The sequence below is a fragment of the Berghia stephanieae genome, chromosome 1, assembly GCF_034508935.2.
Source record: "Berghia stephanieae isolate SIO BIC M18660-M18661 chromosome 1, UCSD_Bste_1.3, whole genome shotgun sequence".
Classification (NCBI taxonomy): Eukaryota; Metazoa; Mollusca; class Gastropoda; order Nudibranchia; family Aeolidiidae; genus Berghia; species Berghia stephanieae.
The window spans coordinates 80,474,879-80,492,378 of NC_088360.1; the positions used below are offsets into that span (position 1 = coordinate 80,474,879).

The window sequence follows — 17,500 nt, forward strand, 5'->3', positions numbered from 1 at the left end:
AACTTTGCAGGTAATTGTTGAGACTCTGTCTTGCTGGACACATTATCAGAATCACCATGGCCTCCTCTGTCTCTGGTATCTGTTAAATAAATAGATAATTACTGAATGTGAAACTAAACAATAATGATCAATAATTTTTTATACCCCTATTCCCACTTAAATGGAAGGTAGATATCCACATTTGTTTATATGGTCTGTGTGAGGTTGTGTCTGAGAAAGAGAGTAATTAGTTTAACCAAGGCCCTGACTGAAATTTTTCATAAAAAGGGAAATATACCAGAAATGAATACAATATATCTCAGAATGATGAATCTCATTTATGTCTCGATTATCAGAATGTGCAGAAGTCCAAAGATGAGACTCCATTATCTTGGATTTCATATCAAATAAAATTCATACGATAAAATTTAATTGAGTTGATATTGGATGCATATAATTTGCAGTCATTAAAGAAGAAAACATAACACACACCATTACCGAAAATTGGTTGCAAATACATTGCCCTATATCAAGAAAAGGAACTATTTTATTTGATGATGCCAAAAAATAAGAGATTAACCCAAAGAGTGAAATCAATCCGATGCCTGAGGTTCTCACCAGCTGAATTACTTGTTGACACCTTCCATTTCTTTACGATGTAGGGTCTATCAGTCCATGGTGTTATTTTGTTGTCAGGGTCAAGTTCCCTAAGTTTCCTGTGGAAGGCTTTGTATTCACCCCTGAGTTGGTCAATGCGTCGGTTAAATTCTTCAATCTGCTGGTCTCTGTAACAAGGCACTTCCATTTGCTTGATAAAAAAAAAAACAACAATTAAATACAACTTGTGATAAAACGTTTCCGAAGCTCTAAAATCAAAAATTTACATGAAGAGCAAATGTGACCCACTACCTCAATCTTGTATTATATTATAAGAATTAAGTAGGAGTCGAAATGTTTATTAGGATACAAAGCGAGGGTTCATATCAAGATGCATACCCTGGTGAAGAATATAAGCATTAAGTCGTCTCCACTGTCTGGTAATCTCTGTGATGGTAGCAAATCTGACTAGTAATCAGCAGGTCTAAAATTTGGTCCCCAGTCGAGACAGGATGATTATTTGAGATGATCTATTCCTGTATTTTTCTTTCAGCTCTGTCTGGCACTGTTTTATACACATCTTAACATATTTTTGACCATATGCGAAATGAAATTTAACAACAGGATTCCAAGTCGCAATAATATTGAGGGTCCAGAGACTAAATCAATTTGGAGTTGTACTAAATAAGAAAACAAAGTGGGGTTAGAATATATGGCACATCATTAAATAATATTTCATATCAATTATCAACAGGCCTGTCAATGGTGGTGAAAAAATTGTCAGAACTTTTTGAACACAACAGGACAAAAATATGGATCAATTAATAAACACAACAGAGATATGACATGTCAATTGACAAGTCAAATCATGTCACTTTCCCCAACTTATTTATAATGAGGTCCTACTTTTATGGTACCAAAAAAAATAATTTTAAATCCCAATTATTTGATCTGAGATAGTTGTAAAATGAAAGGAAGAGAACAATTCCTACCCTTTTGAAGGATGTGTATCTAGTGCTTGACACGGGAAGCTGCATATCTTCGCTCCTGTTTGTGTTAAATTTTTACGCTGATTCTTTCGTTTATTTGGATTAACTCTTATAAAGAAGAGAAGAAAGAAGAGAAGAAGAAGAAGAAGAAGAAGAAGAAGAAGAAGAAGAAGAAGAAGAAGAAGAAGAAGAAGAAGAAGAAGAGGAGGAGGAGGTGGTGCAGTCGTGTGAGAGCTTTCGAAGAAGAATATATATTTCGAAGAAAAATAATTATTTCGCATTATTTTTTTTCTGTCTCACATCTAGACCGAACCAATGAATCCAAGGGAAGAAGAAAAGAGAAACGGAGAAATGCATGTGTGTCGGTAGCAAAATAGAGAGAAACGGTCCCGTCCGGTCCAACACACTTCTGTGCATGCTAGTTATTTACTGACTAGGTGTGTGTTCGACGACTCGAGCGAACTTTGCGACCCTCTTTCGCCGGCTGTGGCACAGTAGCCAGGCAGTGAATACATCCATGTCTAGCGGAGCGTGTAGGTGGCATTATAATATTATAGCTAACTGATAGACGGCCTAGTTTTGTTTTGTCTTTGATGTGACAAATAAAAAGTATTTTTGGGGAGGGATTTTAAGTCCGCATTTGAAACGGAATAAAATCTTTTTTTCCTTATTTTTTTTTTCTTGTCCTTATCATTATTTTGTTTTTGTGTGTTTAAAAAATATTTTTGGGGGGTTTGTTTTTCTAATCAAAGTGTTGAAAGAGTTGAGTTCGGGATGCCGTGTTTTTTACATATCTCCATCTTGCTCAACTTTTTTTTTAAACTCCAATGTGTAAGCACAGTGCTTTCTTTTAAACATCTTTTTGTAAAATGTAAAGCTATAATAAGATTGAAGGTCTTGTGTGATAATTGACAATGAATGATGCGCAGAGACTCAGAGGTGAAGTGAAATGAAAAGGCATGTCAATGATAAGCTGTTTACTACACTCCCTCTTTTGTTGAATTGCCATTAGGTTCAAAAGCCCACTCACACACACAATTAAAACAAAGTGGAAATGAAATGGCATGTCAATGGTAAGTTGTCTGCACCCACCCCACTTAGTGTCGTGCTGAAAATCCAAAGCATCAACACACGAGCGAGACCATCTCGCCTGCGAGATTCTACACCCCCACCTCCCCCTCATTCCTCCATTTTTGCCTGCCAGTCACCCGTTGTCTTCCTTTTCCAATCTGTGCGATTGTGGTGATGGCCAAGCCCAAGTGCAGTGATTGAAGCCTCCACCCCACCCCTTACCTTCATCTTATACTTATGATCTTTGCCGAATTTTTGAAGAAAAATAGAAAGAGAAAAAGGGGAGGTGCTCTCTTGTTTAAAGATAGTCCTGCTTAGAAGTATTTCGGTTCATAGTGAGAATTAGTACAAATATAATGAAGAAACTCGTACAATTTATTAAATTCTTTGCGGTTTAAGGTATTTTTCGGTTTAGCTTCTTTCGTTTTAAGTAATTTTACTGTATTTTCTTTTTTATTGGTTCTGTTCTTTGACGTTACGAATTTTATTTTTACTATTTTTTAAAAAAATATTAGCACTTAGAGAGCAAAATTGTAGTGTCGGAAATCCAACAATAGTCGGAAGATTTACAGGCCTGTATCAATATCAAGTCATCATCGATAGCTTTCAGTTTCAAATATCAAACCAAACAAAATAGCAATATCCACCACTCCTCACAGTTTCAAGGGATTGATTCTAATTACAAATAATTTTTAAAAAGGGAACATGACCATTTTACCTTGACGTAAAATTCAATGTCCTTTGTTATTGAAGGCAGCCATTTACTCAGCTCTTCTCGAGTAGTTAACATTTCCTGTCATAAGAGAAAAGAAAACAAACAAAATCATCATTGTTAATATTTTTGCTGTGTTGGTGCCATTGTAGTTGTTTTTATCACAAATATATTTTTATAAGCTCTTACTCTTAGACGACTTTTTGAACATTTATACACCTGGAAACTCATCAATTGTTCGTGTTGTGGACCAACAATGCTAATAATGATAATCATAATATAATAATATAATAATAATAATAATAATAATAATAATAATAATAATAATAATAATAATAATAATAATAATAATAATAATAATAATAATAATAATGATAATAATAATAATAATACTAATAATAATAATAATAATAATAATAATAATAATAATAATAATAATAATAATGTAATTTCTCATAAGAGAAAAGAAAACAAACAAAAACTCTTAAAATCATAATCATCATTGTTAATAGCGCTTTTTCATGGTAACTTTTAGAAGTTGGGACTGAGATGATCTTAAATTTCGAGTGGTAACAAGCCATTGATCAGAAAGTGGACAGGAAATCGATTGGCATGTCTGTTCACAAGTAAATGGTCCTCATAGACAGCTATTCGCTTCATTTTAGGAATGAAAAGAAAATTGGAATAATATCAAAATCTGTGAGGTTGGGGGCAACATGCTGAATTGTGCAACGTTATGCTATTTATTGTTATTGTTACAACCAGCATTGCTAAAAACATTTTTCTCACCATTATTGCTAGTTTTCTTGCTATCATCATCAACCTAATGTAATTATTTTCAAAACTTCCTTTTCCATTTTTAACAATCAGTAATTCATTGATCTTCTCCCTTACCAGTTTTGGACGAGGAGGCCTTTTCTTCAGTTCTTCTGTAAGAAACAAATTCAAAATCTTGATTAAATTCTTTTTTATTAAATGGATGGAAATGACTAAAAGGTTATTAACCCTATTCCGAACGGCTGGGTGCAATGCACCCGGAGATTTTTGCCCAAAATCAATTTTTTTCCTTAAAATTCAGAGAGAGCATTTCCATAGTGGTCATAAATACGTATGCAAATCATAGGAATTATTTTCAAAGAAAGTAAAATTTTATTCAGGAACAAAATTTTGACCATGGTCAACCCCGGCTGGGTGCAATGCACCCGGTAACAAAATAGGAAAAAAACTGGCTGGGTGCATTGCATCCGTATACTTTAATATAGAAAAAAGGAGGGATGCATAACAGCAGTACTTAAAATACATTGAGTTATGAAAATGTATTATATTTAAAGTGAAAACTATATTATTTCAAAGGGAAAATACATCAGTGTCACAAGATTTATGAGTGAAATACAACTTTGACATTAACCTGTGTACACTAAATAACTTCCACTCTTGAAGGCGTTTCTCACACAAGATAGACAAAATGTTCTTTGCTGACATGCTTTTATCTGTCCCTCCAGGAAATCGCGGTGCTTGCGGCCGCAACGCGGTCGCGATTTTTCGCAATTTTTTGCAATTTTCCATGTTCTGGAGTCACATATAATCATATAATGCTAACCATAGGAAAATACTACTGCCACCGTCACACAAAACTATTAAAGATGCTATTTAATAATAGTTTACTGCTAACATCAATCTATTATTCTATATATATATATATATATATATATATATATATATATATATATATATATATATATATATATATATATATATATATATATATATATATATATATATATACATTTTTTTTTTTTTTTTTTTTTAATTTTTTAAATTATTATTATGGGTATTTAATATACTACCATAAACATAGATTCATGTAACTCGGAAATAGAAAGTTTTTATGGTCGGTCCCCTCGACCTCGTTATTCCCGAGTTCCACTGTATTATTATGATGTATAGATGTACTTGGAAAAATAATAATAATAATAATATAATAATAATAATAATAATAATAATAATAATAATAATAATAATAATAATAATAATAATAATAATAATAATGTATTGATGATGTGAAAATAATGTTTTCTGGAAACGCCAGAAACCTGGGAATTTATTTCAGCAGTGACATGTCCATGGAATATCATGTGACACAACTTTGCAAAGCACTGTATTGTGAAATTTGCCGTATTGGCCAACTTTCGGCATTTTAAAATCAAAATTCCTTAAAGACTCTAATGTCTACTTTTGTATTTACTCGTTTAGACTATTGTAATTCACTCCTGTATAATTCCACAGGTTTCTTACTTGATAAACTACAGCGGTTTCAAAATCAAGCTGCTAGAATAGTTTTAAGAAGAAACAAGAGAGAACACAAGACTTCAATGCTTTTGACTTTACACTGGCTTCCAATTAGGGCCAGGGTGCTCTTTAAGGTTGGAGTCAGGTTGGAGTCATGTGTTTTAAATGTTTTCACGAAGCGCCCCTGCTTATCTCGATCTTGTCGAACCATACGTTCCACCCCGTGCATTGAGATCAGGTGATCATCCACTGTTTAAAGTGCCAAAAAAGGGTAAAAAACTCTCAGACAGATCATTTAGTCACTTTGCACCGACTGTCTGGAACAATCTCTCCTTATTTCTTCGTGACGCCCCTACTGAACTCGCTTTCAGGAAACACTTAAAAACTTATTTCGAGAATTCTTAATTTATTAGTTATTTTATTTGAGCAGACGATGATCACAGGATATGTATTATATATATATATATATATATATATATATATATATATATATATATATATACATATACAGTAAAATTACTTTAAACCGAAAGAAGCTAAACCGAAAAATACCTTAAACCGCAAAGAATTTAATAAATTGTACTAGTTTCTTCATTATCTTTGTCCTAATTCTTACGATGAACCGAAATACTTCGAAGAAGGACTTTCTTTAAACCGAAACAACTTGAGAGCACCTTCCCCTTTTCTCTCTCTATTTTTCTTCAAAAATTCGGGAAGGTGGCCCCACATAATAATGCCCGGTGATATTAAAACAAAGAGCCTAAGTATAAGATGAGGGTGAGGGGTGGGGGATAGGCAAACACTTCAATCACTGCACTTGGGTTTGGCCAGCACCACGATCGCAGACTGGAAAAGGAAGACAACGGGTGACTGGCAGGCGAAAAATGAGGAAAGAGGGGGAGTTGGGGTGTAGAATCACGCAAGCGAGATGTTCTCGCTCGTGTGTTGATGCTTTGGGACTGACTGGATTTTCAACACGACAATAAGGAGGGGGGTGGAAGACAACTTACCTTTGACATGCCATTTCATTTCCACTTTGATTGAATATATGTGTGAGGAAGGGGGGGGGGGGGGGGGGGTTCTTGTAATTAGGCCTTTGAACCTAATGGCTTTTCAACAAAAGAGAGATGTGTACTAGTAGTAAACAACTTAGCATTGACACGCCTTTTTATTTCCATTTCACTTCACCTCTGAGTAGCTGCTATCATTCATTATCAATTATCACACAAGAACTTTCGATCTTATTTTAGCTTTACATTTTACTAAAAGAAAGCACTGTGCTTACACATTGGAGTTTAAAATCAAAATACTATGTGAAGTCGATGAAAAAAAAGTTGATATGTAAAAAACACTGCATCCCGAACTCAACTCTTTCAACAATTTTGAATTGAAAACAAAAACCCCCAAAAATATTTTTAAAACACAAAAAAAAAAAAAACAAAAAAAAAAATTAAATTAAATAATAATAATTTTTAAAAATGTAATGGTTACGAAGACGGCATTTATTCAACTACTTTTAAAGGGAAACCCATGATACGATTAAATGAGCAAATTTCTTAAATAGTTACTATACTTGAAAAACATCGCAAAACGGGAACTTGCTTGCTTTAAACCAAAATGTCTTTAAACCGAAATGATTTAGAAGGTCCCCAAAATTCCGGTTTAAAGTAATTCTACTGTATATATATATATATATATATATATATATATATATATATATATATATATATATATATATATATATATATATATATATATATATATATATATTATATATATATATATATATATATATATATATATATATATATATATATATATATATATATATGTATATATTATATACATATACATATATATATACATATATATATAACTTTATTTTTTAAATATGTTAAATAGTTGGATGGTGGGAGGTTTGTGTGTTTGTGTGTGTGTATGTGCGTGTGTGTATTTATGAGAAAGAGAGAGATATATAGCGAGAGAGAGAGAGACGGAGAGACAGTCTGTGTGTGTGTGTGAGAGAGAGAGAGAGAGAGAGAGAGAGAGAGAGAGAGTTAGAGAGCGAGAGTTAGAGAGCAAGAGAGACTGAGAGTGAGATAGATAGATAGAGTTAGTGAGAGAGAGAGAGAGAGAGAGAGAGAGAGAGAGAGAGAGAGAGAGAAATTTGAATGGATTGAAGTTATTGTTATGGGCCTAGAGTTTTATTGTTATAGAGGATTGGGCGCAATATAAATAAATTATAAATTTCATTAACTCAAGATACTAGACGTCTAGGATTTAGATGCTATAAAGAATGAAGAAGAAAAAACTCGCCTCCTCAACTACCTAAAGGCTATTCAGATTGGAGTGTGTATAAACCTTATTTTACCGAGCATTCAGGAAAATAGAGCTCAGCATAATTTTGCCTAACATTCGAATTCGAGTATTTCAATTAAGAGTTTATTTCCCGAGCGTTCGGACCACAGTGTTCGGAAAAATAGACTAGACGTCTATCTATCTAGTGCTCAAGTTTTTTTCCCGAAATTGAAATAGAGTTAAAGTTTACTTTCCCAAACGTTCGGAGAATTAGAGCCGATCAAAAAAAATTACCTTCCCGTTGCTTTTGCAAATAAATCCGATTCAATCTTGCAAGTTGTTTTTCTTCATTTCTTGCCATTTTAATTTATTTATTTTAGTTTTTTAAATGCAAATTCTTGGTTATTTCTAAATGTGGAACTGGAACTAAAGTATGGTTTGATTAGGTTACCAAAGGCATGATTGCCAGATCGGAAAAATATTAAAAGCTAAATTTGCTTTTTTAAAAAAAAAGCAAAAAAAAAAAAAACAAACAGACGCCCTTAAAATTAATGATGTCCTACGAAAGAGTGAAAATGGAGAGGTTTCGAGTTGGAGCAATACAGATAATAACGTTTCGGGTACAGACCCGTCGTCAGCACAACAATAAACAAATTAAAGTGGAAAGCAAATAAAAGAAAGTGCAATATTATAACTTTTATCGTCTGTACTCAATGGTGATGGACAGCGTGAACAGACAATGTAAGACCTTCTTGTGATGGAGTATGAGTGGAAACGTTAGTGTGGCGCGGATAGCGGGTAGGGAATCCCAGTGGTGTGATCGGGATGATCCTAATAAATCACTGCATGAGCATGAAGCAGACTTGAGTGGCGGAAACGTCGACGTGAGAATCGTTGAGTGAAGCTAGTGACTGTTAGTCAAACTACGAAGTGAGCTTTTATAATGCGCAATATCTACTAAACGTGCTCAAAGCGCTTTACAAGGGTCCCTGACCAAGAGCAACGCATAACATGTAGAACGGGACATGACGCCTGTTAGGCGATATTACAATTTTTCCGAAAGAAACAACGCTGTTAACGGCCAGGATCCCATTTTACACCTGAGTACGGTGAGAGAATGTGAGTAAATAGCCTTTTCCAAGGACGCAACTCAGGACCGTCCGACCCGAAAGCGAGCGTCATACCACAAGTCAAAATAGCCGCACTATGTAAAGTGAATCGTAAAGATGCAAACACATCTACAAAGCATTCTAAAATCCTGGGAGTGAGACATCCGAAGTTAAAGACCGGGGGTTAACACTGATTTTTACAATCGATGCAAATTACAAACTCGAACACTGGCATTGAAACCGTTCGTATCGTTTGGTTTCGCGTTTGGGGCTGGTGACTGGTGATTAGAAACTTTATAAGCCGAAAAACGTAGCGCACAAAATAGGTATCCAGTTTGTTTGTTTTTTTTTTTGTGTGTTTTTTTTTTTTTTTTTTTTTTTTTTTTTTTTTTTTTTTTTTTTTTTTTTTTTTTTTTTTTTTGTTTTTTTTTTGTTTTGTTTTTTTTGTTCTTTACATTGTAGATAAGACACTTTTAGTGCAAAAAATAAATATTTGCACAAATGAAATTTTATAACAGATTTATCATATTAAGTAAGATCTTGTTGTTCTTACCGTGGTCTAAAAATTGATCGAAAGTAATTTTTGATAAATTTTACCATTTAAATTGTTTAATAAAATAATTTAGTAGCACAAATCTTTGGGCCTCTTTTTCGCTCACGAAGTGCTCGAATTCGCGTCAAAATATGGGACGAAGCCGTTTCGTATATGCTATTTTAAAAAATTAATTACGACGCTGTTTATCGATAAATATGACTGAAAGTTGGCACACAGTTAGAAAAAAGGTCATTTTAGATTATGTCAAGCGACAAAACTCGTGCGATCACCTTCTTCTTCTAGGTTCCATGCCTGGTCCAGGCTTCGGATACTGCATGAATTATCTCTCTCCATTCCTCCCTGTCTCTTGCTTTTTCAAACAGCTCTTGGATTGTTAGGTTGGTGAAGCCCTTCAGTTGGTCTATGAGTGTTTTTCTTTGTCTCCCCGGGCGCGTTTACCAGGTATTTTTCCACAACTTGCCAGGTATTCATTCTTATCTTTCCTTACTATGTGTCCGAAAAAGGATAGTTGTCGATCCACTATTAAGGGCATTCGTTTCCTTTGTTGGTATGTTTGTTTTAGCACTTCTTCGTTCGTTTTGTGTGCGGTATACGATATTCTCTGCATCCTTCTCAAGCACCACATTTCAAAAGCTTCAATGTTCTTTTGTGTTTCTGCATTTGTAGTCCAGCTTTCGCATCCGTAGAACAAGATTGGCCACACGTAGCACTTCAAGACTCGGAATCTAATCCCGAACGACATCTGTTTGTTTTTCAAAATGTTTCCCAGGTCCATGAAGGCCTGTTTGGCTTGAGTTATTCTTGCTCGTATGTCTCGGTTACATCTTCCATCTGTTGTCACTATTGAACCTAGGTATTTAAAACTTTCTACGTTGGTAAGCTGCTCGCCGTGAATCGTTATATTGCAGGTGTTGTTGTTTTTGGGGTTTTTCTGTATTACCATGCATTCTGTTTTGGTGATATTCACTTCCATTCCTTTGGCTTCACTATCTACTACCACTTTGTCAACAATCTTTTGAAGTTGGATTTCTGATGTTGCAATGAGTACCGTATCGTCTGCGTATCTTATATTATTTATGTTGGTAACAACAAGATATGAAGTGAGTAGAAAAGTGCCAGAAGACAATAGAGAATAAAAAAAATTTTCGCGGCGGTGGTGGGGTTTGAACCTGCGACCTTATTGGTATGACAACTCCGCCTGGCAGGTGAGAGCGTGGCTCTACCGTGTGAGCTATCCACGAACACAAAAATATTCGTTTCAAACCCAAAGTCATTTCTAGATCCCTCTCTCACCACTTCTTGAGATCGCCGATTCGTTCGCCACCATCGCGAAGTATTTTGACCAGCAGTTAAGCTTAATAGCCAATATTCTCATCACAAACATATAACATAGAACGATTGAGACATTGAGTATGCTCCGGTGTATGGGTGAATTTTTAATTCAGAAAAGTCATTGCTAAATTTAGCAATGACTATCCCGCACAAATCTTTGTTTGGATGAAGCCGTTTCGTATGTGCTATTTTGAAAAATTAATTGACTTGACTTGACTTAGATGCCTTTCGCGTCTCGACCGAAAGATCGGGTCGCCTTGGCTGTTTCCAGTATTTCCTGTGTGAGGTGTCTCCAATATTGCCGGTCCTCTGCTAGGGTTCTCAGATTTTCAAGGTCCCTGCCGTTATGAGACTAATGCTTTGTCCAAGTGTTGTGAGGTTTTTGTTTAGGATCACAGGAGTGTTGTGATCGGTCTTCCTCTGAAAAGGTTCCGGTGTTTTTGGAAGTATCCCGACATGGCTTGGTTAGCTGTACGTTTTTGTCCCTGCGTAGTATGTGACCGAAAAGTTGCCATCGTTGTTGTAAAATGTCAAGGAGATTGGTCTTTCTTTTGTTCTTATAGAGTGATTCATTTGAGATCTTTTTTTGGGTATTTGATGTCCATTACCCTTCTTAGCTGTGTGCGATGGAAGGCATCCAGATGTTCTTCTTCGGATTTTGTCAACGCCCAAGTGCCAGTTATACAGAAGTACCGGTTTTACAAGAGCACGGTACAGTTTCAGTTTGGTTTTTCTCTTTATTTTGTCACCTCTAATCCATACATTGGTGAGTTTACTGAGTGCGGCGTTTGATAGCTGTTTTCTTCTTTGTACATCCTCGGTGTCTCCAATTAGTGAGCCGACTTTTTGTTCTTTTCCATTCCTCTTTGTTCCTCGATATTGTTGTAAATTCGGTTTTATTGGCATTGACTTGGAGGTTATATTTCATGAGGGTATTTTGTATGATGTCTATATTTGCTGGTGTTGATCCATAAATCGACATCATCTGCATAGGCGATTTCTCTAGGGATTGCATTCTCAATATGAGTCGTTGGTTTTGGAATGACTTTTCGAACTTCTTTCAGAGCGTGTTCTAAGTATATTATGAACAGAATCGGGCTCAGACTTAGGGGGTCCCGATGTTACTTTCGAACTGCGTCTCCGCTTTTTTATCAATAAATATGTCTGAAATTTGGCACACAATTAGTAATGATGTCATTTTAGATTATGTCAAGCGATAAAACTCGTATGATTACCAGAAAGCCGTTGAAAATAGATGTTTGCTCTTTTGAGTGAAATATTTCTAAAACTATCAAGAGCAGAGATTTTGTCGCGAATAAGGTTATAGATGCACATTTCATCTAGATTATGTTTCAAATTTCATCGGAATATGGTAAGTACTTTTCACGTATTATCACAAAACATCAACCCAATTTACTATACGCTTAAATGGGCGAGAAGAGGTAACAGCCATTTTCCCGCCCCATCGCTTGACACGCAAGTGACGTCTGCGAGGCAAGGCTGCCAGATGGCCAGACTTCCACCTGACCAAATTCGATTTTAAAAGTGGCTAAATAGATACTCGCATGGTTTTTTCTTCTAGGACTGACCCCCTTAAAAACTAATGGAATTTGGCAAAACAAAATTGAATAGACTAGGATAAAAGTCACTGAGACAAAAAAAAAAAAAAAAAAATTTAATAAAAGAAATGTAATTCTATCTTTGGCCACAAGCGTGGCCATCTGGCACCTCAACCGCCAAAAGTATTTTTTGGCATTTTTTAAATTTTATGAGGTCATAGGGGTTCTAAGCTTGTCACTATAGTATTTTGTCTTACTAATCAGTTGATAATTCGACTTTTTAACAATCTTTGAAATAGACTCGTCCAACTTCTCTCTCTCTCTCTCTCTCTCTCTCTCTCTCTCTCTCTCTCTCTCTCTCTCTCTCTCTCTCTCTCTCTCTCTCTCTCTCTCTCTCTCTCTCTCTCTCTCAGAAATAACATAAGACCTGGTCTCACGGACTTTTTTGATTGATATAATAATTTAGCAGGCATTTTTCACATCATTTGTGTGAGCTGTTAACACAATAATATAACCCTTCGGAATCGTTCCAAATGATCAATATTATGTACATTTTAAAACAAAATTACGGTTGACCCTAGCCATACAGCTCTAAAACAATACAAGTTTGAGCTCTTCTGATGTTTTTATCATATTTTCTGAGAAATTTGCCCTATAATTGCCAAGTTTCAATATCATATTCTATGTATTAAGCGAGATACAGCCTCAAACCATATAAAACGCAGGAAAAGCGTCCCATATTTTCCGTATTTTTTTTTTTTTTTCTCTTTGTGAGTCATCCAAATAAATGACACCTTTGAAACTGCATAACTTTTTATTTATGAATGGATTTTCAAAATTCAAATAGATTTTTTACTCAGTGGAGATAGGGCTTTGATTTAAATATAGCATTTCCCCACAAAAATAGAATTAAAAATTTGTCATAGTCATTGCAATAAAATATCAATATCTAGAACTTGCTGCGTGATAGAATATTTATGAGTATGTTGGGGGTTTTTTTTGTGTGTGTGTTTGTTTGTTTTGTGTTTTTGCCACCTAACAACCATATATTTATAGTTTGTTTGTTTTGTTTTTTTAAATATGAATACGCTTCAACAGTCGTAACGTCACTTCCCTCGTAATGACGCATAGTAACTTAGTAACTGGCTCTAAACTATCGGAACAATGGCGGACGCCCTTATGAAATATTTCTACGACGAGCATAAAGCGTATCCAGAGAGTAAAAAAACATTAGAAACCTGATCATGTTTTGACTTTTACACATTCTGATCACAAGACATATGAAAAGTTCTAGGCAGCATGAAGAATAAAAAGTACCGATTTTCTTACCGATGGCCGAGGATGCTGGGCAACGTGACATCAGACTATTGAATCTATGGAAGGCGAGCGATCGAGTAGGAACACGTGTTTTACCACGTGTTGCCGTGTTGCCAGTCTCTTTATTTTAACGCCGACATTAGCTGCTCAGCTTCATAGTACAATAATTTGGCTTCCAAACCTAAAGTGAGTGTATAATAAATTTTTGCCATTTGTTTCCTGAATGTTTACCCCAAAATTGGAGTGTTTGGGGAGGAAATGAATCTTTTTTTTTTTTTTCTTTTTTTTTTCTGTTTGGTATTGTAAGTATGGTATTGAACATGAATGTCACAGAATTGAAAGACTAAAACAATCTAACACCAAACAATTCTACTAGTCAATACAAGATCTAAAAAACGCCCAGCCGTGGCAAGAAAATGCGTTAAAGACGCAAACGGTAATAGACAGATTGCGCATCGGGGCTCTAACGGGGCCGATTAGAGATAGACGACGATTGGGATTGTTTGGAAGCTTTAACCCTTTACCCACTAGTCATTATGACATCCGAAATGCTATCGCCTTCTACATCTACGCCAGAACAGAAATAGAGGGTGGAGCCTACCATGATATAACATTTTATGGAGCCCTAATTTCGTCATATCAGTTCTGTCCACTGACAGGTGGGTGGGTATCGCTTTCCAGAACTTGTGTCCTTATATGAAATTCTGAGTTTTTGACCAATCAACGGATTGCTCGTTTGATAGCTCGCTTGTCAAAATGAGTCAGCTCAACCCTTGATTTATGTACAGGCATCACAGGCGGTATATGTTGTGTAACTTCAAAGACCACGTTTGACCGAAAGCGATGAATGGAAGCCCTACTGTGGCGTGGAGAACGAGGTCTTGTATGTATAGTTACGTCATATCTCAACGCTCGTGAATTCTTAGTACGGCTGGACTCACAATCAAAACACGAAATATGTGTTTTAAACTCTTGAATCAATCGAGTTACATCAGTGCGTTCGTCTCATTGAGAAATGAAAAACGATATATAAATCAAGAACATCGACCGGAAAACAAGGAAATTATCATAAAATTATAAAATTTGAGAAAGCTGTTTTCAAAATCAAATCTATTACAAAAAGGTTATTTCTAGACCGATTTTTATGAGACAAAGACAATTTTTCTCCACTTTTCAAGCTGATTCCAACAATGAGGTTTTCAAATTTATCGCGATAAGATTATTTGTCATTATTTTTTTTTATACCCAATTGACTGCTCAGGAAATGAATACGTAATCCTTGGCGGCTAGCGAGTAGGTGTTAAATTTTGCTTACCCTTTCCCACGTAGACGCGCACAACACACACACACACACACACACACACACACAGACTTATCGTCGTCTAGCATCCTATCGTTCGGCTCGACGATTAAAAGGGGTTCGTATCGTCGCTAAAATAATTACAAAATACATATATTTAAAATATATTTATGGTAATGTGAATTAAATATTTTAATGCTCTAATATATCAAGAATGATCATTATTATGATTTATCACGGTGTGAATTGAATTTGACTTTTAAAACTGAAGTTTAATCTGACACCCTACTCGCTGTTATCATTCGAGTCTAAGTTGTAATAAGGCAACTTTGGCCAGAAGTGAAAGACATACAATGTGTGTTCAGTCTGTGTGTGTGTGTGTGTGTGTGTGTGTGTGTGTTTGTGTGCGTCTGCGGGGGAAAGGGTAAGCAAAATTTAACACCTACTCGCTAGCCGCCAAGGATTACGTATTCATTTCCTGAGCAGTCAATTGGGTATTAAAAAAAATAATGACAAATAATCTTATCGCGATAAATTTGAAAACCTCATTGTTGGAATCAGCTTGAAAAGCGGAGAAAAATTGTCTTTGTCTCATAAAAATCGGTCGAGAAATAACCTTTTTTGTAATATATTTGATTTTGAAAATAGCTTTCTCAAATTTTATAATTTTATGATAATTTCCTTATTTTCCGGTCGATGTTCTTGATTTATATATCGTTTTTCATTTCTCAATGAGACAAACGCACTGATGTAATTCGATTGATTCAAGAGTTTAAAACACAGATTTCGAGTTTTGATTGTGAGTCCAGCCGTACTAAGAATTCACGAGCGTTGAGATATGACGTAACTATACATACAAGACCTCGTTCTCCACGCCACAGTAGGGCTTCCATTCATCGCTTTCGGTCAACCGTGGTCTTTGAAGTTACACAACATATACCGCATGTGATGCCTTTACATAAATCAAGGGCTGAGCTGACTCATGTTGACAAGCGAGCTATCAAAAGAGCAATCCGTTGATTGGTCAAAAACTCAGGATTTCATATAAGGACATAAGTTCTTGAAAGCGATATCCACCCACCTGTCAGTGGACAGAACTGATATGACGAAATTAGGGATCCATAAAATGTTATATCATGGTAGGCTCCACCCTCTATTTCTATTCTGGCGTAGATGTAGAAGGCGATAGCATTTCGGATGTCATAATGACTAGTGGGCAAAGGGTTAAAGCTTCCAAACAATCCCAATCGTCGTCTATCTCTAACGGGACCCGTTGGCGCAAACTCGGTAATATCCTTATCGACAACAACGAAATTTTGGAACGTTGGGCAGTATACATAAAAGATCTATACGCGGATGACAAAAGAGGGACGAGCTTGGATAAAGAAATCTCTACTGTGAAGACGGGTCCCCAGATTATGCGAGAAGAAGTAGAAGCTGCTTGCAAAGAGATGAAAAAGGGGAAAGCGGTAGGCCAAGATAGCTTCTCAATAGAATTGATTGACGCCCTCGACGATCTGGGAATAGACGTTCTGACAAAAGCCTTTAATGTCATATATGAAAAGGGTGAATTACCTAATGTCTTAAGACAATCGGTATTCATTACGATACCGAAAAAAACAAGGTACTATTGACTTTGACCAACACAGAACAATCAGCATAATGAGCCAGGCCACAAAAATTATGTTAAGAATACTTATGAAAAGAATGAGGAGCAAGATCTCTCCAGAGATAAGTGACGAGCAGTTTGATTTTGTTAAAGAAAAGGGTACCGTAAATGCAATCTTTACATTGAAAACATTAATGCAACGGTCAATCGAAAAACAAAAATCACTTTATCTATGCTTTATTGATCATTCCAAAGCTTTTGATTCAGTACAGCACGATACGCTATTCAAAATCTTAGAAAAGATCGGTATAGACAGTAAAGACCTTCGTCTTGTGAAAAACTTATATTGGAATCAAACAGCGTGTGTCAAACTGGATAATGAAATTTCGGACTTCTTTAACATCGAGAAGGGAGTAAGACAAGGTTGCGTCTTATCACCGGACCTTTTTAAAATGTATAGTGAAATAATATTCAAAGAAATTGAAGATATTATGAAAGGCGTCGTCGTTGGAGGGCAGAATATGAATAGCATAAGATACGCAGGCGATGGTACTCCGATGGCCTACTCTTCAGAACACGTGCAGAAAATTTTAGATATAGTGGTGTGCAAAATTGAAGAGATGGGCCTGACACTAAATATTAAGAAAACCGAATGCATGGTGGTCTCAAAAAATGACAACAACGCGACCTTCCACTTGTTAAGCAAAGGAGAGATCATCAAACAAGTAAAGAAATTTAAATATTTAGGCACTATCATCACCCATGACGCACGTGACATAGAGG

The 17,500-nt window shown here is 35.6% G+C and overlaps 1 protein-coding gene across 1 annotated transcript in view; it reads right to left on the bottom strand.

Annotated features, from left to right (window-relative positions):
• Positions 1-8,407, bottom strand: part of LOC144958555 (uncharacterized) — a 9,282-nt gene extending 875 nt beyond the window's left edge. The window contains exons 1-5 of the mRNA XM_078890614.1: positions 8,230-8,407; positions 4,243-4,277; positions 3,355-3,429; positions 598-787; positions 1-79 (exon numbers count right to left, since the gene is read on the bottom strand). The exon at positions 1-79 is cut by the window's left edge and continues 875 nt beyond it. Coding sequence (XP_078746740.1) covers positions 1-79; positions 598-787; positions 3,355-3,429; positions 4,243-4,277; positions 8,230-8,296 — 446 coding nt within the window. The 5' untranslated portion in view covers positions 8,297-8,407. The remainder of the gene's footprint in view (positions 80-597; positions 788-3,354; positions 3,430-4,242; positions 4,278-8,229) is intronic.
• Between the last annotated feature and the right edge of the window lie 9,093 nt (positions 8,408-17,500).